At 36.9% G+C, this 27,391-nt stretch overlaps 1 protein-coding gene across 4 annotated transcripts in view; it reads right to left on the minus strand.

Annotated features, from left to right (window-relative positions):
* Positions 1 to 1,982: 1,982 nt before the first annotated feature.
* Positions 1,983 to 27,391, minus strand: part of NRG1 (neuregulin 1) — an 875,148-nt gene continuing 849,739 nt past the window's right edge. For 2 of the 4 annotated variants that reach the window (XM_044305159.1, XM_044305174.1), the window contains exons 7-12: positions 20,784 to 20,807; positions 11,541 to 11,643; positions 10,300 to 10,426; positions 9,530 to 9,660; positions 8,094 to 8,294; positions 1,983 to 5,445 (exon numbers count right to left, since the gene is read on the minus strand). In XM_044305159.1, coding sequence (XP_044161094.1) covers positions 4,773 to 5,445; positions 8,094 to 8,294; positions 9,530 to 9,660; positions 10,300 to 10,426; positions 11,541 to 11,643; positions 20,784 to 20,807 — 1,259 coding nt within the window. In that variant the 3' untranslated portion in view covers positions 1,983 to 4,772. The remainder of the gene's footprint in view (positions 5,446 to 8,093; positions 8,295 to 9,529; positions 9,661 to 10,299; positions 10,427 to 11,540; positions 11,644 to 20,783; positions 20,808 to 27,391) is intronic. The other 2 variants (XM_044305167.1, XM_044305161.1) reach the window with 1 other exon arrangement.

The raw sequence follows: 27,391 nt of genomic DNA on the forward strand, positions 1-27,391 counted from the left end.
AAACGTACCAATCGTTGAAGAGTAGATGGTGCACGCGGGTAGAGATCCAGGCTAAGGGTCCCATTCAAATGTCCAAAGTAAAAGAATCCACAGCACTCGCTTATCAAGCTTGAGAAAGACTGATTATGGTCAAAACGTCACTGTGATTGTGCTGCTATTTGAATAAAACAGCCCAAAAAATGTTCACCACATTGGCGAGTGCTGTGGATTCTTTTACTTTGAGAGGAGGAGCGAGCCCTCCAATGCTATCTCACCCTTTTTCTCCTCAACTCTAATGTAGTGCCTTTCCGAAGCCATCAGGGACAACTGCGGCCTACTACTACTTCTGGTACTGCTACTACCCACATTCTGGCTTTGGGTCTTTCATTTGGAACCTTTCCGTAGCACAGATTTTTGGCCCTCTCAGATAACATTGTGCATTACCCTGTGTATTGGTGTAGAAAACACGTATATATGCTGCTAGTTTGAATATAATCAATAATCCCACAAAAAAAAAATATATTAGTAGTAATCACATATATATGCTGCTACAGTTACAATTCCAACTCTTAACTCAAATTTCCTAACTCATCGTGTTATCTGTAAACAAAAGCCATTAAAAGGCAATTGTAGGTCTTTGCTTAATGCATTTAGTTTAGATAACATGTCTCATAAAGCATGTGTGATAACTCTACAACATCTGTAGTTTGAATATAATCAGTCCCCAATTAAAAAATAATAATATATGGAAACATTTTTGTGAACTCAGAAATACCTGTAAAGGGAAACTGATTAAGGCCTAAATTCGTTATCTCTCACAGATACTTTTGTGTGCTGGCTTGTGTATTATTGTAGATCACCTATATGCTGGTTTAATTAAATTGAACATGTCCCAAAAAACATTAGAATTCCAACCATGTGGAAACTGAAAATATGTAAACGGCCCACTGAGGCTTGATGCTCAGTTTCTCCTTAATACACACAGGTAGATTGCTGCTATTGCTTGTAGTAATCACATATATATGCTTGTTTATTACATGTAACAATGCTAAAAAAAATTTTTTATTGCTGATAGCAAGCATAGCTGCAGGTCCTGTCTCCTCTTTTCCTGTCTGTCAGCTGCCCTGCTTCTCTATATTGTACACAACATACACAATTCTTCTTTGGAATCCTAGCCTTTCCCTTTACTTTCCCTATCAATAAGCTTGATTGATTGATTTCTGATTGTCCCTGTCCCTTTTCACTCTCCCTGACTCCCTAAGATTGTTTTCCTGGCAGACACTGTAAGACCCAACCACCCTCATTCACAGCAAAGAATGGCTTTGTGCTTGTTCTGCTAGGGCACCTCCCTGCCTGCTGCAGCACTGATTGGCTTATCCAGGCTGTCCTCCCCCTCACCTTGTCTCAGGGTCATGTGAGACACCTTCTTCTTCCTCCCTAATCTTTTTTTCCCTGCCGACTTGTGCACTAAAATGGCACTATTTTAGTGGAGTCATCCAAAATGAACCCAGAAAGATTTGAATTTGTCTGCCGTCCGAAAAATAGAAAAGTTTGGTCTGAACTGGTTTGCTCATCCTTAGTTCCTGCTTTTATTTTTCATTTACAGAAAGTCCTTTTGGAAAACCCCTTTAAGGACAATGTCAAGAATCTATATTTTCTCATAAATTTGGGCACTGGTGCTGTATGATTGTTCTATGTGTTCAAGTAATGTAATTCATCCATTTTAAACCAACCAAGCAACCTGTGCATCAGGTAGCATCACACTTACATTTTCATACATTGGATATGTCACAAAAATAAGAAAAAGAGAGAGGCATAAATGATAAGGCATTTTATTGGTTTCCTGTAGGCAAAGTGTGTTATCATTGTTAAATATATATTTGAATTGAACATTTATTTTATGCTTCCCAAATAACATTTGGGTTATTTAACAGGTGAGTTTTGGCCAGTCAGTAGCTCTTTACACCTTTACCAGTAAAGATTGACAAGGGCAGCTCTCAAAGTCACTAAAGTGGAAAATTTATTCAGACAGATTTTCACATGCAAGGTTTGTACAAATTATCAGAGATTCACACCATGACCAGAAAGTATTTTTAATGAAGGATAACCTGTTGTATTACCAGTGAGTGAAAATTTGGGTCAGTATTGACAGAGGTCATATGTCACTCTACTGTGTCAGCTGGCTCTTACAAATCTCTTGGTTGTATGTTGTAGCATTTTATTGCATTAGCAGTTTAATTGCAAATAAAGAATAACAACCAAAAATAAATCAACAATTACTTATTGCTTAGTTCTTGGGATAATAAATTCTTTTGTATGCTAAGTACCTTGCAATATATTTTTTTTTTCTCTTTTCTTTCACCAATTCCATTACATTCTTCTGAACAATAAATTACTTAAAACAGAAAAGAATACATTACATTCTGAAAGAAACATATAATAATGTAGGACTTTAAAACAATTGAAACATTTAACATAAAATAATATGAACGTTCTCTCCTAGTTCTGTAGCCTAAATATAAATAATAGTAATTTATACGTATTTAACTTTTTACACACATAACCAGGAGAGGGCTAGTGACGCAAAATGTATATTAACAGTAATTGAATAAGTAAAATATCTAGGAATGTGTATTTACAAAAAAATAACATAAAAAAACATATATTGGACCTTGTGATATGTGCCAGTTATGTTGTTACTATTACTCTGCAGCGCTTGTTAATAAAATACAATTTCCTAATAGCCAATATGGCCTAAAAGGCAGAGGCAGGTGTTACTACTATACACTATAATGGGATATGCTTTGGAAACTACAGGTGCAGATATATAACAAGCAAAGTATTCTTAATCCATGTAAGTTTTGTAGGGAGTCCCACAAATGCAAGTGTAACATATTTCCTATCATGGCATAAAAAATACACAAAATGTAAATAAAAAAATAAAAATGGAAAACATGTTTAGAAAGCAAAGCAACAAGCGGAGAAAAGTTACTAATACAAAATGCATAAATTTTCTCAAAAGCACACACATTCTAACCCATTTTATTCCATTCTTAATGCTGTTAATGTTCTGGTAATATTTGCAATATTTGAAAAAAAAAAGAAGAAAATTTGACAGTTATTTTCCTTTTACGTAGCCAATTATCTGGAAGCCAGAAGGAATTCCTGTAACTGGCACCAACTGATAAATCTCTCTCTAGTTGTTAAAATGCAATAAAAATCTTAACCTTATAGCATTATTCCTTAGCTAATCACAGTGAAAATGGCAACTATTCCATACATTCTCCAACAGAGAAATATTAAAAAAGAAACTAAAAAAAAGATGAAAAAAAACAACACATTTTTTTTTGCTTTATGTTCAATATTTGTAATGCAGTTAATCGTTAAGTATGGAAGACCATCATTTAACATTTCACCTGTCCCAAGGAAAGTAGGTAGTTTAAATGTTGAATCATGCAAACTAATCACTGGGAAAACATGATAGACCAAAAAAAATAGTCCTACTTGTTGTAAAAGGTGCAATATTTCCAACATATATCCAAAGCTATTGAAACTACTAACAGTCACTGAGTCTTGTTTAATCACTGTGTCATGCACATTCCTAACCAAATGTTCATGCATGTTTTCAGCCTGTAAAATGCAAACGTGCTTTTCAAATAAATATGTTTTTCATTATATCAAAATAGAAGACCCACTCTTATCTTGCTAACTAGAAATAAAATAAAAAGAATTGCACACCTTTCATACCCATCCTATAAAAAATAGAATTTAAAGAAATTGTAAGGTGTTCGCTCAGACAAGGTTATTTGCTGTTCCAAGTAACAGATTTTCTAGCTCATAATTAGTCTATAGTGTTCATGTGTCTTAAGTGAACCCTGTATAATACACAATATTTCATAGTAAAAAAAAAAAATGGTCAAAAATAATTGCACCTTTATTTATGTTCAGTAGCCTGCCTTCATGTTGGATAATATATTACTTAATAGTGTTTTTGTTCATTAAATATGGGTCTTGTCATTTGGGGTAAAGTTTATATAGGAGGGGAACAGGTGATGGACCTGTTTATTAGTGAGGCAGTAAATAAATTACTTTATCTGACCCTACAGTGTTCATTTCCAGAAGTAATCAACTTTCTAGTTAAGTATTGTGTATGTCACAGTAGCATTTGCATTTCCATTAAGTATTAAACGTTGTGTATTTGCAATCTGTCATCCTGCTGTGATTAATAGTAGCAAGCTCCTCAATCTACTATTAGACCAGAGCCTCATAAGCAAAGCTTTGGCCAGCAAAGAGCATACATAACCTGGTAGTATACTGAAAGCAAAACAATTCTTCTTACAAAAAGTTGGATGAGTACTGCATTGTAGGGACAGTTAGTCTACAGTACCACAAGCAAACGATGAGGGATTGTTGTAACTGCAATTGCAAATCATACATTCAGTCTACACTGTTAATGCAATGCACAATAAGCCATTAAGGAAACAAAAGAGAAAACAAAGTAGGAAAAAATAAAAGGGCAGTTTTGCAAAAATACTGTGGGACAGCAATCACTGGGACATACAAAAACGGTTGTCAACATAACATAAAGGCACCATTGATGTCTTTCTTATTTTGAAATACTGTAAAAAATTGCTACATATGGCACATAACACATTTGTACATATACTTAATTTATAAAACGTTTCCTGTTTTCTACTGCGGAACTGTTAAAATAAAATAAATTGTTTAATTTAGGTGGAATACTTCATTTATATAAAATAAAGTTTTACAGGTGAATCTATGTTTTATTTGCTTTATACAGCAATAGGGTCTTGGTTAGCTATTACACTGGACAGCCTTGCTTGCAACTCTTCTTGCGTTGAGAATCGGCTAGTTGGGTTAGTCCTACTGTCTGCAAGCCGGTATGAACTTGCTGAATCTAAGCTGGTTGCCAGGGGATTTTGTATACTCAGGAAAGGTGTATCCTCGCCTATTCTTTCATCTTCTGTCTCGCTCTCAGATGTACTGCTCTCGGAGCTTGTGTCAGTGTCCAATTCTAATCTATTGGAAATATGACCATTGGGTTTTGTTCTTTTTGCTCTCCGGCTGTTCACTAGTTTCTTTACAGGCTCCATTGATGGCTCGTACTCTTGCGTGGTTTCATATTCCTCATCCTCCACTATTCTTAAAGGACTTGGTGGCAGGCTGCTGCTGTCATGGGCAGGATTGTGATGGTAAGAATTATACTGCTGGTTGTAATGGTGATGATGGTAATATAAGTCATATCTTTTATCTCGTAATCTTGGAGGTGACACCAAAAGCAATGGTCTTTCTTCTTCTATGAAGGGGCTTACAGCCACAGAAGGAACAGATACAGCTAAGCTAGAAACCGGTGGAGACATTTCCAAACAAGGTGATTTGGGAGATAGAGGAGTCTGAAAATCTACAGGTGACATGCGAGCCGGTGTGGTCATTGCTGAAACATATCTATGCCATGCAAAACAAAAATAAAGCAAAAATTAGATGTTGCATTATGAAATCAAATTTCACAAAAGTAGTTTTACTTACATAACAATGTTGGATAAATACAGGGCAGATACTATAAAACAAGGTATTCAAAGTTCTAATTTTTCTCTATTTAGTCAATACTAAGGCTTTTTTCAGGACCTAAAACATTCATTCTCCTTGTTAAAATCTTTTGGGGATCATTAGAGTAAGGCCTCCTGCACAGAGCCATATCCGTTTTTCAGTCTGCAACTCGTAGGCCCCATTATAGAAATGTCAATTCTTGTCTGCAAAACAGGCAAGAACTGGACATGCTATATTGTTTTCAGCACAGCTGCACAGATGCGGATAGCACACAGATTACATCTCTGTGATGTCCACATTTTTTGCAGCACTACAGAAATAAATGGGTCCACATTTGACCCACAAAAAATGTGGATCGGATGCAGACCGAAAATTAGGCCATGCATAAGAGGCCTAAAGGAAATGCTGCCTTCCATAGACACTGTGATTCATCTGAAAGGACAGCTGTGTCTGGTACTGCAGCTCGGCCTCATTCAAGGCTGAGCAGCAGTACATGACTGTCACACAGCTTGTAGATGAAGCTGTAGTTTGCAGTGTCTGTTTGGCAGTATTCACCGGGAAAGCTCTCAGTGCATTCATCAAATTTTTATAACCCTATTACTGTCACAGTGGGCAGTGGGGAAAACCCCCCACCGTACAATGTCAGGTATAAGGGGGAAGCAGCTAGGCCAGGACACCGGAATCAGGGAGCAAGTTACCACCTAAAGCGTCCCTAATCCTCACCCTAACTCCTCACCATATGAGCGGACCTGGATGGTAGGACGGCTCATACCAGGATACCTATGGCCCTGAGTCGCCCTGATAATCCCTCACATAGGAGCAGGGGAGAGACGACCTGTTCTTCCCAGACACGGATGAACAGGAGTCTCTAGTGGCCTAGCAGCAGGGAAAGACCATATGCAGCAAGAGGATCGGCAGGTAAGAACAACAAGACAACTCACTTACCTGCCGAAGCCTCCACAACTAGAACCCGTGCATCAGTACAGGAGCCTAAACACACAGCAGGTCACAGTACAAACAACCATCACAGGAACCCAGCATACCAACTCTGCCAGAGCCCCCCATTCTCACACAGTGCATGGCAGCCCCAAGCAGCGCTGCATACAGGCTTATGGTTCACCCCTCCAGGAAACCAGCCCCCTTTTGGAGGTACAATACACACAGGAAAAAAAATGTCTTGCACACATGCAGGGACAAACACCAACAACAATCAAGACGTACAACAAACCCTGAACGTAAATCTACACCAAACATACAAGTGAGGTTGGGTACATAGAGAATAAGGGAGACAAAGGAATTACATCACAGATGACATTGATGTCCTACAAGGTGGCCCTCAAGGACTGGGCAGATAGAACACCCTGGACTGGAGCAGAGCTCCAGCACCAACAACAGCTGAAGTACAACTCACTCCAGCCAGGAAGCAACAGGAGATAAAACCCTAGTGGCCACACCTAGTCAGGGAGTTAACCCTTCCAGCACCAGACACAGGGAGGCTACAACTTAAAAGGGAAGCGTACACACCAGCAAACACGCAACACGCTGCCACCGTCAACGGCATGTGTGGCAACCATGTCACGGTGCACACAGCCAAAGCCAAGACACTTCCACCACATGCCTTAACAACAACACGTTGCCACCGGAAACTGCATGCATGGCACAAGTGTCATGGCGCACACAGCAAAGGCCGTGACAATTATCCACCGAAAGCCAAAAGAGTATTGTTCGGCCGGTATAATATAGTATTCCTTTTTTTCAACTATATGAAATAGAATACTTTACTATGCTATTCCATATAGAGTTATCCACTATAAAAAAAAAACGACATTGCTGCATATCCTCCTGACATATACTTTTACAGGCAATGTGAATAGTTCCTTATTATTGACATATTTTAGATTTTACTTGGCTTCTGCATCTGTCTGTTTGAAATCTGGAAGCAATCTACATCTCACCATGCATGTGAAAGGGGTTTCCGCAATCCCGTTCACATACATTGTAAAACTTCCATGCAAACTTCCAGCTCTTTCAGATTTTACCCATTATGGATGGAAGCACAGAGGATTTGCCTGATTTACAATGGTGCAAAACTCAAGTGGATCAGATGCACACCCACAGCACACTGGCCGCAAACCCACAGCAGAAATCTGAGCATGTAGCCTCAGATTTCTATCATGGAAATATATTTTGAATTTCTGAGTGGCAGCTGATGACTTACAAGTGGAGTTACAAAACCCACAAGTTTCATCAAGTTCCACAAAATAGTTCAGAATTAGAAAAAGAAACCGGTAGTCTGCCGATTTATAGATCATGTCTGATCCTGCAGCCCTGCTCCCTTGAAGTGAATGGGACTGATGAGCAATACCACACACAACCTATAGACAGGTGAGACACTTTGGAAGAAGGAAATCCATTTATTTTATGTGTTATGCTTATTTACTAACATGCACTGTATGAAAAACATCATGCATGGAATGTATGATCTCTAAAAAGCTTCTATAACTTAACTCCAAATACATTATAAAACAAATTAATACATGGTATACCTTTCACTGTGGGGTGAATCTCTGTATGAATCTGGAGTGTCTCTCGCATGCCTGAGATAACTGCATTCTCTGGGACCTCCGATTCCGTTGAGTCGACCTCTTGGTCCTGTTGGACTTGTGTGTCTACTGTTTTCTACTGATGATGTGACAATTACTGAGTGACTCTCTGAAATAATACTTTCAGATTGACCGTTGCTCCAGCTATTAATTAGAGAAACAAAAAGATTGCTTTAGAATAGTTACTGTCGCCCTGTGCCTTACGACCATTAATAAAAATATAAACTTGTTTAATGTTGCAGAACTCAGTATTTGGTGGTGAGAAGCATATCTTAGAGCACATAAAGGCTCAGTGGCTAACACTGGAATTGCAGGGGGTAATTCCAGTAGGTACTGTACAAAGGTTTGCAAGAAGGAAAAGAAATGGTGACATCCAGCAACATCATACCGTATTTTGAGGTCAATTCCAGTAATCCCCATGATCTGCAGAAAACGGAAATGGCGTGGTACGGAGCATTAAACAGAGTGGGGGTTTTATGTAGAAAGGCCCATATTAATAGTATTGAAGGAAGTATTGCTGATCTAGGGTTAGCATGGGGCACATGTGAAGGGAAAACTAAAAGTCTCAGGCACTTGAAAGTTCTTTATAACCATCCTTTATCTATTTCCTTTATTAAACCACATCCAGATTAAGGTGCTTTTTGGCAAATATAATAAGGTGACTAAAGTTATATTAGAATTTCACAACACTAATACAAATGTCATAGTATTAAATGTAAAGTGCAGATGGATACAAGTAGTACATATTTTAAACTGTAACCTGGGACCTAGATTATTTTTACATTCTTGTTATATTGTTAAAGCAATTATCAGGGGGTTAAATACTGATGGTCTATCCTCATCAATATCTGAATTGTGGGGGATCACCTATCAGTTGTTTGAAGGGTCTCAGGTGAGTGCTGCAGCCTCTTCCTTGGTCTGTGACACCTTGTCCATTGGTCACATGGCCTTTCTGCAGCTGAGTCACATTCAAGTGAATAGGACTGAATGGCAATACTAAGCAAAGCCACTATACAATATACGGTGCTGTGCTTGGTATACAAGCGCTGAGGCCCCCTGGAACAGCTAATCATCAGGCATGCAGAAAGTTGGACCCCCACTGCTCACATGTTGATGACCATTAAACCCCCTTGTATTTACATAAACATGTTTCAATGTTTTAAATGTAAGGTTTAAATATATAAATATATATACAAAATAATAATAATAATAATTATATATATATATATATATATATATATATATATGTTAAATGGTGATATCAATATTCCTTTGACAAATATCAATGGGTTTTGGATAGCTGAATGACATTTGATCATTTTATTTATTTGTTCATGTGTCCATTCTCTGTAGATGAATAATTATAATTTTGCACATACCTGTGGCTTGGTGTTTGGGTTACTGTTGTTGAGTGATGTGTCGTTGAAGTATAATGACTTGTTGAGAACGATGTTTCTGTCTCACGTTCAATTACGTGTTCACTGGATATAACATTTTTTGAAACATATTGCTGTAAAAATGTAAATAAAGCAATATTTTATTGTAACTGATATTTGATCCATTAAAATTCACATCAATAGTTCTTTTTAAATCCAGTATAATATTGTTAACATTAGTTTTACAATTAAGGACAAATAAATGGCAAAGTTCCATAATAATAATATCATCAAGTCCTGTGCTCCCCACACACAATGATACACTGATGCAAGTAGCCCTATACTGTAGTCTACAAATATACCACAAAATAGCTATAAATAGCTTCTACTAGCCAAATATATTCTCAAATGGTTACTAACATTAGATGTATGAACAAAAAATTATATTTGTCCTGGTTTTGCCAATGGTCAGCTTCTCTTAAACAAAAGCAAAACTATTTCTACAAAGGTTCCTGAGATTTCTTGTTCACAAGAGCAAATATGCTCTGTTGTGGCTAAAACAGATTTGGGCCCTTGCTATAAATCGCTGAAACTCAAATTTGGCAAAACTAAATCTCAAAACTGGTTAATCAATTCTTCAATCTCAAATAATGGTTGATGGTTTGTGAATCACCCTTATACTTCCATGAAACAATTCAGTGATTTGCCAGACTCAGATTTCGACTTTCTAATTATACAATTGTGTATACATTAGTTACTTTCGAGTAACCTACATTTACCAGCTGGACATTTTCCGGTGGTGGATTTGGATGGTGTGGTCCATTTGCCATGTTGACCATATTGTTTCGCTCTGATCGAAGGCTTTGTCTTAGGCGATCATGTAACTTTTTTCTCTGTTTCCTAATGAAAATTTTAATACAAAATGTTAAGTATTTTAGATGTGACAAGTATTCATGTATAGACATGGGGGGTCACTTATTAATCAGAAATATGCCTATATTAGGTGTATTTCTGGCACAGATTGCGGTGCAAAGGTCCTTTGCACCGCAAACTGCAACTTCTCCCCGGTCATGACAGATCTAAAAAAGTGGGGTGGCGTGGGCAGGAAGGGTTTACCATTCTCTATGCCTGTTTCAGTCGTAGAAAATGGTCTAAATGTAAGACAGCAAGGAAGCTGTCTTACATTTAGAAGCGGCAGTGGATCTGTCAATGTTATGTAGAGGCCACCAAAGTTATGTAGAGGCCGGTCTTAATAAATGTGCCCCATGGTTTTTTCAATACAATTCAATTATTTCCTAAATATTGTATTGCTAGAAATAATACATTAACCTTATTATAAAATAATATTTTTGATACTTTTTTAAATCCAAACAGAAAACATAATCTAAAAACATCCATCTATTTGTATCATATTCAAGCAACTAGTAATTTTTTGTCCATTAGACTGCCCATACACATTTCTCAAAACTGGTGTAAAAGAAAACTGGCTTAGATTCCCATCGCAACCAATCAGATGCCATCTTTTATTTTTCAGAGCTAATTTGCAAAATAAAATGATAAATCTGATTGGTTGCTTTGAGCAACTAAGCTACCTTTCCTTTACAGAAGTTTTTATAAATCTCTGTCAGTGTGTTCTGGAGGCAAGATTTGCATGGCACTCACTGTACCTGTACTTGCTGGTCAGTACTTGTACAATTAGCAAATAGAGGTGAGCAACATGTGAATACCACTGCAGAACTGTACCACTTATGGGCAGCCTTAAATTCAAATAGATTTTCTATCATTAATTATGATTAGGCAGGTATGTTCATTCATTCTTATCACTTGGCTTCAAAAGAAGCATAACTCATGCTCGTGACCTGAACTCCATTGTAATTGTAAAAAACACATATACCCTGACATAGTTATACATAGCCTTAGACAATGCTAACTTGTTACTTTTTTCAACACTTAGTATTCTTATCACAATATGCATAAAGATATAACAAAAAGCAAAAATAATAAAAAGGTTTACTTGGTTTTGCAGTAGGCCACAACACACATGATGCCAACTACAAGAAGAGCAATACAGATGCCAGTAATGGTCAGCACTCTTTTCTGGTACAATTCCTCGGCTTCTAGAAAGGTAAAAATAAAAGATGCACTCAGACTCTAAGTTCATAAGGTGCAGACATTAAATCACAACAAAATCATCCTAGTAATTTGCTAATTGCAGTAATCAATAATATCTAAATGTATATGAATTAATAATGGTTTTTAAATAAAATAAATTCTAATATTAAATCCAAATAATAAAAGTAGAGGAGTTATCTTTTAATATTTATGTATGAAATGAGACATAATTTCTGATGTAAATCTTGTGAAGGGATATTTCAATTGTAAAAATTGTAAATTATATATAGTGAGAAATCTTGAGTAAAAGTTTGTATTTTAAAGCATTACATTTATCAAAAGGGAAATTCAAGTAGTTTAAACTACTGTTGTGTGAGATTAGAAGCACATAAAAGGATTCTTCCAAAAACAGCACCACAACTGGCCATAGGCTGTGTCTGGTTTTCAGTTAAATAAGGCCAAACTGCAATACCAACTCTTGAACAGTAGTGACAATAGTGATGTATTCTGGACTCCAATTTTTCTTTTAAATGTTTATTGTACATGTAATATACCATATAAATGTCTAGAAACCAATTAAATAAATTATAATTAAATTATCTGTCTTCACAAGATTACCTCAGATAAAAATGAATACTTACATATTTATTTTTGATATTGGCTTGCACATATTGTATCATCAAGAGATAAACTATTATTTCAATCATGGCAAATGAACCATTTAAAGTTAAGACCTTTGAAGTGCACTGTATCTTAACACAAATAAAACTTTTAAAGTTTACTTCTTTCATAGCTCATTAGAAAATAGCAAACATTTTGCTATAAAATCCACTGTACAAGAGCCAATGTGTCGCAATGACTCATCTGCTCCCATATTTAATACACAGCTTAAAGTGATCCTGTTTGCTCCCCTGTTCTCACTGAGGGAGGCATAGCGTAGTGACAGACCATTTGAATTCAACGGTCTGTCACTCCTGTGATGGCATTCAGTAGTTTCAGTGTACTGACCTGCTATATTATATATACATTTGGTACTCTGGGAATACATTTATGTTGCACAGGGTTATAATTTGCTTGACTGTAATGTTTTGCTTCTCTTTAACATGGTTTAATCATAAATGTCCCCTCCCGCTATTCCCTTAAAGTAATTTAAGTGTTTAGTGTAACTTAGACTGTGGAAAAAGGTCAAATATTCAACCAGATACTATAGGATTTATGAGCCCAGAATGAAACTATTGTAAGCAGCTCAATTTTTTCGAAGCCTCAGCTTTTTGTGTCTTAAACAACTGTAGCCGAATGCTGTTCATCACTATGCAATGTATTGCTTGACAATTGGATTTATGTGCAAGGAGACAGGAAATATGAAAATATGGGGTATTTATTTACCCCATAGGGTCTGTATATGTCAAGTATGTTTTTAAATACTAAGAACCCTTCACTTTTGTTAATACCCAATATTTATAATACTGCATATTAATAATAATTTGATTTACATGTCTGTTTTCTACTTAGAAGTAAACAATATGCCTAAAATTGTATTTAATAATATTAAGTCATTTCATCGTGTGATGTCACTACCCACCATCTTCCATTAACTGCCTTCATTTATTTCTAGTGAGCTGAATGAAATCTATTCTAATAAATATTAATGTATAACTTGAATAAAACTGCCATCACTAATACTGTCAAATATTTTGAGCTTAAAAATTGAATATTTAAAAGGAAAAAATGCAAAACTTTACAAATAGCATACATGATTAATGCTCTATTATTAGCATTTCTAATAATCTATTGATCTATTTAATCATTATGTATAATTGGGGCATAATTTACTATAAAAATGGCCAAAGTTGGTTTTGACATCCCCGGACCTTGCTTTGCTGACAGTGGAAAAAAGATGTGAAGGAAAGTTCAATGTGATGCACAGAGGCAGCCAGGGCTACCGAGCTGAACTTACCTGAAAGGATTGTTTATATTGTTAAAAAAATGATTCTCTGGGATTTTCATATTGATGGTTTATCCTCAGGATAGGTTATCAACATGAAATCACTGGGGGTTTGACTCCTGGCACACTCACTGATCAGCTGTTTGAAGCTGCGGTGCTGACGAGAGCTCTGGTGAGCACCTCAACCATCTCACATTTTACCAAACATAGTACCATCAATTGTATAGTGACTGTGTTTGGTATTGCAGCTGAGTCCCATTGACTTGAGTTGCAGATATGACGTCACGTCGCCAAGGAAGAGGCCTAAGCGCTCATGGCTTCTTCATTTAGATGCCAGGAGTCAGCCCCACCCCCCGGATCTCATACTGATGGCCTATCATCAGCCATTAGTATCAAAATCTCAAAAAAACTCTTTAAATATCCGGTGATTATGTTGTAAGTAGAACAATTGTTTAAGTTAGATTTGGAAATTAAAAGAAAGAGGAAATACACTTGCAATTATATAAATTCCCAATGGCCCAGGTTTCCTATATAGCCTGCAGGCATTAAAATACCTTGAATGGCATGTATGAAAAAGTTAGCAAAAGCAGTAGAAATTATGTTGTGTGAAACTAACTGGGTTAAAAACAGCTAATATGCAGTCGTTTTTTCTTGTTGAAAGCAAATCTGTCATCTTAATATGCTACCCTATAATTGCTATAGGTCTGTACTCCTTTTTTGCTGTTTGGCTAATAGAAGCATTGATGGAATACACCATAGTTAGAAGTAGAGTATGTTCATAAGGAGAGAGATGCCCCATGTCTCCCTACCACCCCCTGCCTCTCAGGGCAGTAAATGACAGGCTGCTGTGCATGCAGATACAGTATACACAGCAGCCAGTCAATCAAAGCATTTAAAGGGGTTATCCGAGACTAAAAAAATTACTGCATATGCACGGGCCCCTCATACCGAATATACTTACCTGGCTCCGCGCTCCCTGCGCGGTTCCTGGTCCCTGCACAGCCTGGTTCCTGGTCCCTGCACAGCCACTGCTGCTTCTCCCTGTGTGCAGAGGAAAACATTCGATGTTGGGGGGAGCAGCCAATGTCATGTGGGGATGGGGACAAGCCTCGCTAGTGTCACCCGCGATGCTAGGGAGGCTTGTCCCTGCCTGTTATTGGCTGCTCCCCCTCAACACAATGTTTTCATCCACGCACTGGGAGGATCATCAGTGGGAGTGCGGGGCCCAGGAACGGCACAGGGATATATTCAGCGTGAGGGGCCCGGGCATATGCGGTACATTTTTTCTGTCTTGGATAACCCCTTTAAGATATGGAAGTAGAAAGAGACACAGGCAGCACTTGCCACTTTATACTGGATTAATAACTAAGACTCCACTGTATTTTATTCAGTATTCCTTTTAGTCAAATGATTTTTTGTGTTACTTTGGCTATTAGTAGTATAGACCTGTATAGATCTAGCAAACACCGTCAGTGTATCCAACACGATAAGCTTGTGTGTTAATGTGCCAGGAATTACTTTAGCACCTGCTATATCTGTAGGTGTGACTTGCCACTCTTACACATGGCAGCATATTCAACAGACAGACACACTTAAGAATATGCTGCTTATAAATTGAGAAGAAAAACTTAGGGCCAACACTTGTGAAATACTTCTGCCTCAACTGATGGACTTCCAATATTGCAACCAAGTGATATATTTTACACCAAAAGAAGTAAATTTAAAAAAATCGAGTAAGGACCCATTGTAACAGAGAGTTTTTGAGAGTTTTAAGATACAGTGCACTTCTCGCATGGGAAATGAGGAACTTGCAAGCCAATGTCATGATCATGAAATATACAGTTAACAAGTTATGAACATAGTAAAACTAAAATGAACAGCAGAGATTATTAATAAAGTGAGAGAAGTCTAAGGGGAAATAGCTTAGATTATAAAAAGAAAAATGAACAAAATAAGACAGAATTAGAGAAGAAAAAAGTAATGGGCAGACAGAGTCAGAGAGGGATCTTATAAAGGAACATGGGTTAAGGAACACAAATTGGGGAGTCAACTGTAGGCCTGGCACAGCATGCTTGATACTGGGAAAAAAGAAAATGCTTGAAAAAAAGGTAGAAGCAGAGTCTGAAGGGATTCTCATACAGCATAACCCATGATCTACATGTAATGGCTGCTTATTTTATAGGCTGTTATTCTGTACATGAGAGAATTATGGGAGATGATGCTCATTTTAGAATTGTTGCTCACACACTTTAAACTGATGCCAACCTGCTATGTCTGATGAACTGATAAAACCAATAGACCAAAAATATGATGGCAGAATGGTATTGCACATACGTATTAGGGTCACTGTAGTGAGGAGGTGAGCACCTCAACCTGCATAGTTATCTAGGGAATGAAAGTGTCAACAAACCAATGGCTAATGCCATTAATGCATCAATCCAGGAACATTTCTGATCTAATCTTCAGTTTGTATAGGCTATCAGGTAAATAGTAGTGCAGGTGATCTTCTTAAAGTGGACCTGTCATGGCTGTTTAAGTACATTATTGTGTTCCCCAGAAAATGACAATTCTGGGGCATCTTTTCTTATAACTCTGCGTTGTGCCATTTCTTGCTTATTTCCTTAAGAAAGTTATGAACAATTTGACATCTGCGTGTTAACAATTCCCTTGTGTGTCCCTACACAGTCTGACATTGGCAGCACTGATTGGACAGTGCAGGAATAACATGAAATGGAACAACATTGAGTTCTTAGAAAGGATGCTGCAAATTATTTACAAAAATCAGGAGTGGTGACTGGTCCTCTTTAATGAGAACTTTCATTCTTGCTTAGGTTCCTCAGTGATATGATGGGACTGCACTGTGACATTCCGAATGATATAGTATCTTTAATGTGGACCACATTCAGTCTCTCTATGCATGTCTATTGGATTAATAATGTGAATCTAATAGACATTCACACAGAGACCAACTTTCAGTCTATACTGAAAATGCTGAATCATCGGAGAGTCGGAGCATGGTTGCTTTGAACCGCAATAGAACCAAGGATGAAACTTCTGGAAGAAAGTGCTCAATAAATAAGTTTACTCACATTGCTTGTTGCTTGATACCTTACTTTAACTAATTTACTCTGACTGATGACTTATTAGGGCAATGCCTGAAAACAATCATGCAGTGGTCTATGGGCATCAAGTTTCAGAACATCTATAATGTTTCAAAAAGATACCACATCATAACAGACTTTAATGTTAAGTTTGCTAAATGCTGAATTACATACATCAAGCAAGTAAAAATTAAGTTATGGCTACTTTTTCTTCCTGAGATGCTTAATGGCAACTAACGGGTGCCTCTTAATAAATTGGGTGCATCTCTGGCACTCGGTAAACCAGAAACTTAAGTCTATGCCTGACAGGGCCTGACACATACTACAGCTGTAACTTATGCCTGTTTCTGGCGTAATGATCAGGAGCGAACAATGCTTGTTCCCGATCATTGCCCAGTGTAAAAATGTTTCTAATCAACCTACAAACAAGGGAACGCTTATGTTTTGGGTGACTTCATCTATTATCTGGCACTAAAATCATTGTTTGTTGGCAGCATATCACCCATGTAAAACAGGGGATGTGCTCCTGGCACATGAAAACTGTTTGAGGACAACAACTGTATTACTGAGTGATCATTTGTCCACATGTTCATTATGATTACCTTATGTAAACGGCAGTCATTTCGCCTAATCCATAGGTGCTACTAACCTGTTGAAGGAAGATGTTTTCCACAGTACTTACCCATCCCCAACTCTGCTGATGCTGCCATCTCTGCAGCTGAACAGGAAAAGACAGAGTCACATCCGGTCAGAACCTGGGCAAAAGAGCCTGCAGCCCATGTCAGCACAGCAGAGATGGCAGCATCAGCAGACCCAGGGACAGGTAGGTACCCCGTAAATCATCTTCCTTCTACAAGTTACTAAGACCTACAGATTAGGAATAATTGTCGTAAAACCCCTTTAACAATGTTTGCCTTCCTGAATTGTTGATCACTCTCATTAAATCAGCCTGTGTAAAAGGACACTTAAATTTTCCAATCTTCATACTAAAAAGTTTGCTGCACTGCAGCATAGATTTACCAATTACACAGTTAATTGGTATATTATATACTAAGGCTATAGTTATTAACATTTCCTCTAATATACACTTATCATCAGGCTTGATATTTGACATGTTGTCTGAAATTGCAATAATGTAATACAGTAATAATGTGCATTATACCTTTTTTATATGTTACAAAAAGAGAAATATTCACATAGAGATTTGGTATAAAGTGTTGGCCAATATTTAATACCGAATCATTAGGTGAATAAATCACTTTAAAATCACTGACTGTCTGATGCTAATGTTAGATGAATAAAATATTTAAATAATGCAGAATGTCCCAAATCTTAAAGGGGTTATCCAACACCTATAATGCCCCCCCCCCCAATGCCCGGGTGCCTCATACAGGTTATATTCCTAATGCCTGCACAGCCGCCGCTGCATCTCCCCGTCGCACGGATCAAAACATCCAGCAACGGGGGGAGGGGACAGTCAATAGCAGGATTCAATGGGAACGAGCCTCCCTAGCATCACCCGTGATCAGAAGCGTCCCATCAGGGGCAACGCGGGTGTCCGGGAGGGGGGTAAGTATAACCTGTATGTGGTGCCCAGGCATTCTGGGGAGCATTTTAGGAGTTGGCTAACCCCTTTAACCTGGAAGTTCTGCCCTATGATAAAAAGCTAGAAAAAACTATAATGGATTGTAAAAATAAATGGATAAACAATGTTGTGAATCATCAAATAAATGATGCTCTGAGGAGCACCAAATATGGCATAGCTGCTAATCAAATTTTAACCTTGTTTGGTTCAGAATTCTATCAACCAAACCCACAGGGGGAGATTTATCGAAACTGGTGTAAAGGAAAAACTGGCTTAATTACCCATAGAAACTAAGCAAACTCTACCTTTTTTTTTTCAGTGCACCTTTGGAAAATGGAAGGTGGAATTTGATTGGTTGCTATTGGCAACTAAGCCAGTTTTCATTTACAACAGTTTTGATAAATCTCCCTCATATTGTATGCTGTAACATAGATTGTATTGGATGGTTTCTGATGGTATCAATAGAATATCTAGAGTAACCAACCAATTCTCCTTCCTATGTGCAGCTGTCTTGGTTTGACATTAGTTTTTTTTTACATGACTAACTCTGTCTTAGGGAGGTAATTGGTAAATATAAAATGACAAGTACTGGGGAGCAAGAAATTATAGAGATCAGAGAAGGCTATGTAAAGTATGAAAATGAGGTATGAAATGTAGAAGATAGCAAATGATATGTGAAATGTAATGTATATTTGAAAATAAAACAATATGTAAAAGAATAATAAAGGCAACATAAAATTACTAATTTCAAGGGATTTTACAGGATTTCATTGATGGCTTATCGTTAAGATAGAACATCAATGTTTAATTGATGAGGCTCCTATTCACAGGAGAATAATAATGGGGCAGTGACCTTGATTATACAATTTTCCCGGTGACATCAAGATATGTGGAACTGCATCTGGTACTGCAGTTTACCTCAATAAAGTGAAGAAAAGGCTACAAAGTAATATATCAGAAAACGTATTTAGGTATAATATAATAATGCCAATATTAAGCTATATTCATGCTGGTGTTAGTTTTGGCATATCACAAGGGCTCGGTTTCTGTTCAGAAGGGATTTAAAGGGGTTGTCCAGGATTAGAATTTTTATTTTTTATTTTATTCCATTAACATGGCCTTGTAGAACTATACACTATGGGTGGATGGAAGAAATTATGTTCTTGAAAAAGGGTAAACATGCCCCTCCTTTTCTAATTTTTAAAAGCCTGGAAACATATTTTGTTAACCCATTAATTGACAAAATTAATAAAATAGTTGTTAACCCAAGTAACTAGTGTGCATAAATGTAAAGACAAGCATCATTTTTGGAGAAGCAAGGGTTGAAGAATAGCATAATATGTCTGTATGAATTCTTCACTCCAAAAATAAAATAATATATATTTTTTTTTATATAAAAGACATACTGATAGGGAACTTCGATTGTGAGCCCCATTGGGGATAGCGTGATGATAATGTTTGTTAAGTGATACGGAATATGTCAGCGCTATATGAGTAAAATAAAGAATAAATCAATAAAATATGAAAAGGATGTCTAAGGTTAGAAAAAAATGTTTTCTTTTTCAACTTAAAACAGCACCCCTCTTGCCCAAGGGCTGCTTTCATGCATCATCACAATCCAATTGAATGGGGATGAGCTACAGTACCAGACACAGCCCATGGTCGAGAGCGACTCTGTTTCAGGAAAAAGGAAATTTTTTCTAATCTCATATGACCTTGCATGTAACAGACTGTATGTTGATTGGACAATGGATAAAAAAATAATAATGAACTATTCAAACCCGATGTTTTCTTTCAGTGTCATTCTTGCTTTTTATTATTGTACTTCACAATGCGTTGTGAAAATATTTGAAAATTTGTACAAATGTACGCAAACTTATCTTCCTCTCTATACTTGTGTCAGGATAAATGGATGAGATGTTGAGTTGCTGGTTTTCTAAGTTGCAAATATTTTTACAGAAAAAAAAACTGAAACAGAAAACCATATCTACAACAACCCTAGTGTAAGCTTATCCTTCATAATTATTATTATAATGTATCTCATATAGCGCTAGGCTTATTTCCTGTGATGTTGACTAAGGAAATTTAAGATTCTCCAATATAAAATTACATTAGTAAAATCTTTAGAAATAAAGCAGTGAAATGTAGACCACAGAGCTTTCATCTTTACCTTTGATATGCTTCTAGAATGTGCTCACAGTCTACATATTGTCTATTAGTTTAGCCTTCCAAACATTACCTATATATTCCAATAAACTGAGAGCAGCTAGTAGTTAAATCAGTTTAGTAAATGTGCAAGCAAAAATGAACAACAATTTCTCTATTCTGTCGTTAAAAGCTTATGTTATATGAAATACGAATAACAGACTTCATGAGGCTAAGATATGATTATGTTATAGCTGTATGATCCCTTCCAAAGCATAAAGAAATTGGTTAGAAATTGAAGGAAAAAAAGAAGGTTTTAAGCTTTTAGGCTCTAATATCTGCAGGCTAAAAGGAATGATTGGTCCATACCCATAAATTCAATTCCAAGATGCTCTGCCAATGCAGAAAGTTGACAAAAAGAAAGAAAAGGGAAAAGTTTCAGAAAAGAGCAATACACTGTACTCCAAAATCAAATTATACATGAATTCCATGGCTACTCTGTGTCTGTACATCGAAACAAAACATGTGATGGTAAATGTCAACTCAAGTGTCCATGTCTTATTTAATTTCAATTATATAGACCTAATATATCAACATGGAACACAGGAAGAAATCTGCATGTATACAGATATAGCTGCATATATATTCAGCTATAAGTAAAAACATATAATTAACTATATTCCATTAGAGTATATCCTTAATGTTATCATGTAATCATAATTTTGTTTCTATATGTTATTCTGTACATAGGTACTGTAACTATATAGTAAAAGGTTACTTACAGATTTAACATCTGTACTTTTAGCTTAAACACAGTTAACTTCACTAATGTATGCTTTGTATGATTTGCTTTTTTGTTTTTAAAACCCAACTACAGTCTATATTCTAGCTATATCATACAGATATAAGATGGGCTTCAAAGCATTAAAAGGTTGTAGGCACTTCAGTACTAGCATTTAGAACATTACAATAAAAAGATAGCATATATACTAGCAATATCTAATCATTCAATGAAATATATCATTTTATCATGCAACTAAGAACTTAAATCCAAATGTAACAACAACAAATAAAAAAGAAAATTGGATTATCAGGATTTGTGGACGTCAATCAGTAACACTTCAAAGGAATATGTTAACTCAAATGGCATCCATCCAGATTTCTTCCAAAGACGGCCATTAATAACAGCCTATATTGACACTGCTCATTAGACATTAGTTGCACACAAAGCTTGGTTAGTAGCATGCCCATGCATACATATTTTTGCATTTATGTCAGGAAATTTGGACTATTAGATTAATTTCCAGATGTAATTATGCAGCTTCCATTTGAAACAAATCAATCAGAAATTGAAATGCATATCTAGAATGTGATTTAGCTGTGCAGCTTAACAAGATAACATGCTGAGAAAACATGCATTGTTCCCTAGCTCCTACACTAGCGAAGCAGCTAATCTGTCATTTTTATTCACGGCTACTCTTCTATTATGGTAGACGAGGAACATTGTGTTGGGTTCATTTCCTGCTAAGTTAAAATCCTAATATGTATTATATTAACTTAAGAGTAAGGATATTCCAGAGTATATTGTGTTACTTAAGGAATTTCATGCATGCTATATACTGTGTACCAGTGTAAAGTTATCTATCTATCTATCTCTTATAAATATATTAATATATGTGAAGTGTCATTTTTTAAAGGGTTCTCTGAGATTTTTATATTGATAGCCTATCCTCAAGATAAGTTATGAATATGAGATTAAGGGGCCGAGGTAGCCTCCTTGCAAGCCTGGCAAGGAGGTAGCCTCCTTGCAAGCCTGCCAAGCATAGCGCTATCCAGTGGACAGCGCTATGCTTGGCAACCTGCAAGCCTCCTTGCAGGTTGCCAAGCATAGCGCTGTCCACTGGATAGCGGCTGTGCTTGGTATTGCAGTTCAGTTCGATTCACTTGAATGGTTTGAACTGCACCTAGGTCATTTGATTGACAAAAGTCATGTCACATGACCTACATAGGAAGAGGTCTAAGTGCTCACATAGCACCTCAATCTCCTCAAACAGCTGATCAGTGGGGGGGAGGGGGTCAGGAGTTATACCCCCTTCAATCTATAGTTGACTTGTCCTGAGGATAGGCCATCAATATAAAAATACTGGACCCCTTTAAAAACTTGAAGATAGAATGATAAGAAATGTATTATAGGTCAGCTACTTTTCAGAAATATTTCAAGGGTTGAATATTCTTGTTCGGTCTTAATGTAGCACTTAACACAAAAATGTTTATTATAGACCTGTTAGAAAGGTGCATTATGTAATCTGTAGTGAAGGCAATCTTACTAGTGACTGAATTTGTGAGTTATAACTTCTCTCAGGATCCTTAGCTGTGTCATGTGACCAACACTCTGATTTCCAACGGACACTGGACAGGAAGTCAGTTACATCTCTATCCATTCCTATGAGACTGACATTGAGGCTCCCATAGGAATACTTAGAGAAATTGACTTCCTGTCCACATATCCTGTATTTTTTTGGAAAGTCAGACTGCTGGTCACATAGGAACACATTCCCTCAATAAGGAGCAGAAAAATAAAACAAAAGTGTACTGCTCTATCTATAAAATTATTTATTAAAAACATACATAAAAAAACTATAAATAAAAGGCTAGCTACATGTTTCAGTGGTGAGCTGCCACCTTCATCAGGCTGTAAAGTCAAAATAAAACACATACATTTAAATAGGGCTAAACACAACAGACGGCCAATCAAAAGATAAAGAAATCCAGAATACATGGAGTTGTTTTTGATACTGCTGGTAACATGACACAGCTACAAATCAGAAGGGAGGTTTAACTCACAAATACAGTCACTGGTAAGAAAATTACTTTCATTACAATTTACATCATATACCTTTCTACCGGGTCACAGAATAACAATTTTTGTGGGGGTGTTTCTTAAATTAGACTAGTGCATGTCTGCATGGTATACTGAATGGTAATCTAAACTGGACAATGTCCTGAACAAAGGAGACAGAGGTCAGTAAATTCTAAAAGTGCACTTTGTCTTTGAATTGTGTGTGATTTAATTCGGTCTCAAATTGAATCTACCCGAATTCTCCTAAATCGAATAATTAGAATTTCTGATTCTATAGAATCCGAATGTTTTGGAAAACGGGTAAAATTTCCATACTATATAATTTATTCGTTCAACTCTAATATACAGTGCATTTGGAAAGTATTTAGACCCATTCACTTTTTTTTACATTTTGTTATGCGGCAGCCTTGTGCTAAAATAATTTTTTTTAAAATAATTTTTCCCCATCGTTCTCCACTTAATACCCCATAAGTGAAAACTGAATGTTCAAAATCTTTGCTATTTTATTGAAAAGGAAAAACAAAAATATTGCACTGACATAAGTATTCAGTCCCTTTACTCAGTACTTAGTAAAAGTACCTTTAGTAGCAATTACAGCATCCAGTCTTCTTGAGTATGATGCCATAAGGTTCACACACCTGAATTTGTGGACTTTCTGGAATTCTTCTCTGCAGATCCTCTCAGGCTCTGACAGGTTGCATGGGGACTGTCTATAGACAGCCATTTAAAGGTCTCTCCAGATACATTCAAATGGGTTCAAGGTTGAGTCACTCAAGGACATTCAAGGAGTTGTCCCTAAACCACTCCTGTATTGTCTTGGCTGCTTAGGGTCATGTTCTTGTTGAAAGGTAAACCTTTGGCCTAGTCTGAGGTCCAGAACACTCTGGATCAGGTTTTCATTAGGAGTATCTCTGTACTTTGCTCCAATCAACTTTACTGTAGGGATGGTATTGGGCAGTGCCTGCTTTCCTCCAAACATGACGTTTAGAAATGGGGCCAAAAAGTTACATTTTGGCTTAATCAGACTAGAAAATCTTATTTCTCACAGTCTGAGAGTCTTTTAGGTGCTTTTTACAAACTTTTGTGTGTCTTATACTGAGAAGAGGCTTCTTTCTGGTCGTTCTGCTATAAACTCCAGATTGAAGGAATGCAGTGATGGTGGATCTTCTGGAAGTTTCTCCTGGCAACTGTGAGATCTTATACAGACAGGGATCTGTCTTTGCAAATCATCAACTGAATTGACAACAGGTGGACTCCAATCAAGGTGCAGAAACATCTCAAAGATAATAATGAGAAATGGGAGGGCCCAGAGCTAAATTTCAAGTGTCATAGCAAAGGATGTGAAATTGAAATTTTTCCTTTTTAATAAATTTGAAAAACATTTCTATTTCTGTTTTACTTTTTCTTTACGTGGTATTGAGTGCAGATTGATGGGAAAACAATTTTTATTTTTTATTTCTGTACAAGGCCGCAACTTAACAAAATTTGAAAAAAAGAGAAAAGGTCTGAAGACTTTCCGATTGCACTGTACATATGCTGGTATACCTGCAGTGTTAATAGGAAGAGGGACTCTGGGTCATAGAGCTGCCACCTATCAACCAAATAGTAATCTACATGTTTTTTTTTTGTTTTTTTTTAGCTATGTGATGGAACTGAAACTATGTAAAAAGTCTTGGGTTGCAAGGATAAGATTTAAGCATAAACAAACTAAGCCTATATCTACAGTACAGTATGTATTTAGTTATAGAGGCCTCTTTTAGGCCTCTTTCACACGGGAATCCCAGATTTGCTCTGGATGCGTCCCGAGTGTATTGCGGGAAACCCGCAAGAGTGAGCATGCAATTTCAGTTAGTTTTGACTTAGATTGCGTTGCTTTGTTCAGTTTTTCCACACGAGTTCAATGCATTTTGCACGCGAGTGATAAAACACTGAATGTTGTACCCAGACCCGAACTTCTTCACTGAAGTTCGGGTTTGGGTTCAGTGTTGTGTAGATTTTATTATTTTCCCTTATAACATTGTTATAGGGAAAATACTAGCATTCTTATTACAGAATGCTTACTAAAATGTGCTTTGAGGGGTTAAAAATAAATAAATGAATAACTCACCTCATCCACATGATTGAGCAGCCGGCATCGTCTTCTTTCTTCCTCTTCTTTCAGGACCTGCAAAAAGGACCTTTGATTACATAATCGCGCTCACCACGTGGTGAGCGTGGTGACGTCAGCGCAGGTCCTGCTCAATGAAGGCAGAAGTATCTTCTATCTTCATTCAGAAGGACCTGCGCTGACATCACTGAGCTCATCACATGGTGAGCGTGGTGACGTCATCCAAGGTCCTTTTGCAGGTCTTGAAAAGAAGAAAGAAGATGATGCTGGCTGCGCGATCAAGTGGATGAGGTGAGTTATTTCTTTTTATTTTTTAACCCCTCAAGGCACATTTTACTTAGCATTCTGTATTAAGAATACTATTATTTTCCCTTATAATAATATTATAAGGGAAAATAATACAGTGAATAGACTTTAATGGGGTCTGTGGTTGCTCATCCCTATCATCTCCTAGCAAACATGCATGAAAATTGCACCGCATCCGCACTTGCTTGCAAATGCTTGCAATTTTCACACAGCCCCATTCATTTCTATGGGGTCTGCGTTGCGTGAAAAACACAGAATATAGAACATGCTGCGATTTTCGTGCAACTCACAAGTGATGGTTGAAAATCACAGCTCATCTGTACAGCCCCATTGAAGTGAATGGGTCCGGATTTAGTGTGGGTGCAATACGTTCACCTCACTCGCTGCACCCGCGCGGAATTATTGCCCGTGTGAAAGGGGCCTTACAAGTCACTAGTTTGAGATCAAAGCATATATACCATGCCATAGATTTAATAATGTATCTGTGTGTAGAATCTGTCTAAAAGTGGCTGAAATTGGAGCAAGCTAGGGTTTCTACAACTTTCTTACTTATTTGGAAAAGGGGTGGTTCTTAGTAGGATGGGTGTGGCTCCACAGATAAGTTGGCAAAAAGCTGGAGTAAAATTCTGTCTCGAAGCTAGCTATTCAATAGATATTATAGAGCTAGAAAAAATGGCCTAGCACTGTATCAAATGTATTGATAAACTAAGAGCCATTGTGATAATCCTGGTCCAGGTCTAGACAGCCTGTCTAGGCTTACACCATCTATAGCTTTAGTAAATCTGGGCTATTTTCTATAATTGTGTACATAATATTTGTTCATGAAATGGCATATAAAAAAACTCATAAACTCCTTCATTTTTCATGCCTTGTGCATTTAAAAGTACAAAACTAAATAACTGAATTCCCCAGCTTGAAATACTGATGGAAGATGGGATATTTGGAAAATCTATAATTTTTTATCTTGTAAAGCCACTATTTAACCTCTGTTAACTTTCCTTTATGTACGGACAGGTATTTACCCCTTAATGTCCTGCCTATTTTGGGCCTTAAAAAACGGGTAATATTTTTTCATCCCCACATTCCATAAGACTCCAGAAAGCACAAGGATGCACCAATTTTTTGTCCTGTGGAACATAGACCATATTTTTATTAATTTTTCCGTCATTGCAGCTGTATGGGGGCTTGTTTTTTGCAGGACCATAGAATATAATGACCACATTTTGCGGTATGTATACTTTAGTGATTAACTTTTATTATTTTTTTCAGATGGGAATGCAAAGAAAAGCAATTTAGAAATGTTGGGGGTTTTGTTTTTTTGGGTTTCAGCTGTACACTGTTCACAGTGGCATGATAACTTCATGGATTGTGAGTTGGGACGATTATGGCTGTACCAATAGAGTTTTTATGTTTTACTACTTTTACACAATTAAAAAAAGTTTTTTTCTATTGCTATATTCTAAGAGCCATATTTTTTTTTATTTTTCTAGCTATGGAGCTGTGTGAGGGCTTGGGTTTTAAGGGGGAGGAGTTATTGTTTTCTTTGGTGCCATATAAGGGTGCATATGACTTTTATACTACATTTTTTTGAAGCAAGGTGACCAATAAAACAGCAATTCTAGAATAGTTTTCAGGTGTTTATTATGCAGATTAAATAACATAATTTTATATTTCAGGTCATTATGGATGCTGGGAAGCAATTAT

This window comes from Bufo gargarizans, chromosome 1 (genome assembly GCF_014858855.1).
Source record: "Bufo gargarizans isolate SCDJY-AF-19 chromosome 1, ASM1485885v1, whole genome shotgun sequence".
In the NCBI taxonomy this organism is placed as follows: Eukaryota; Metazoa; Chordata; class Amphibia; order Anura; family Bufonidae; genus Bufo; species Bufo gargarizans.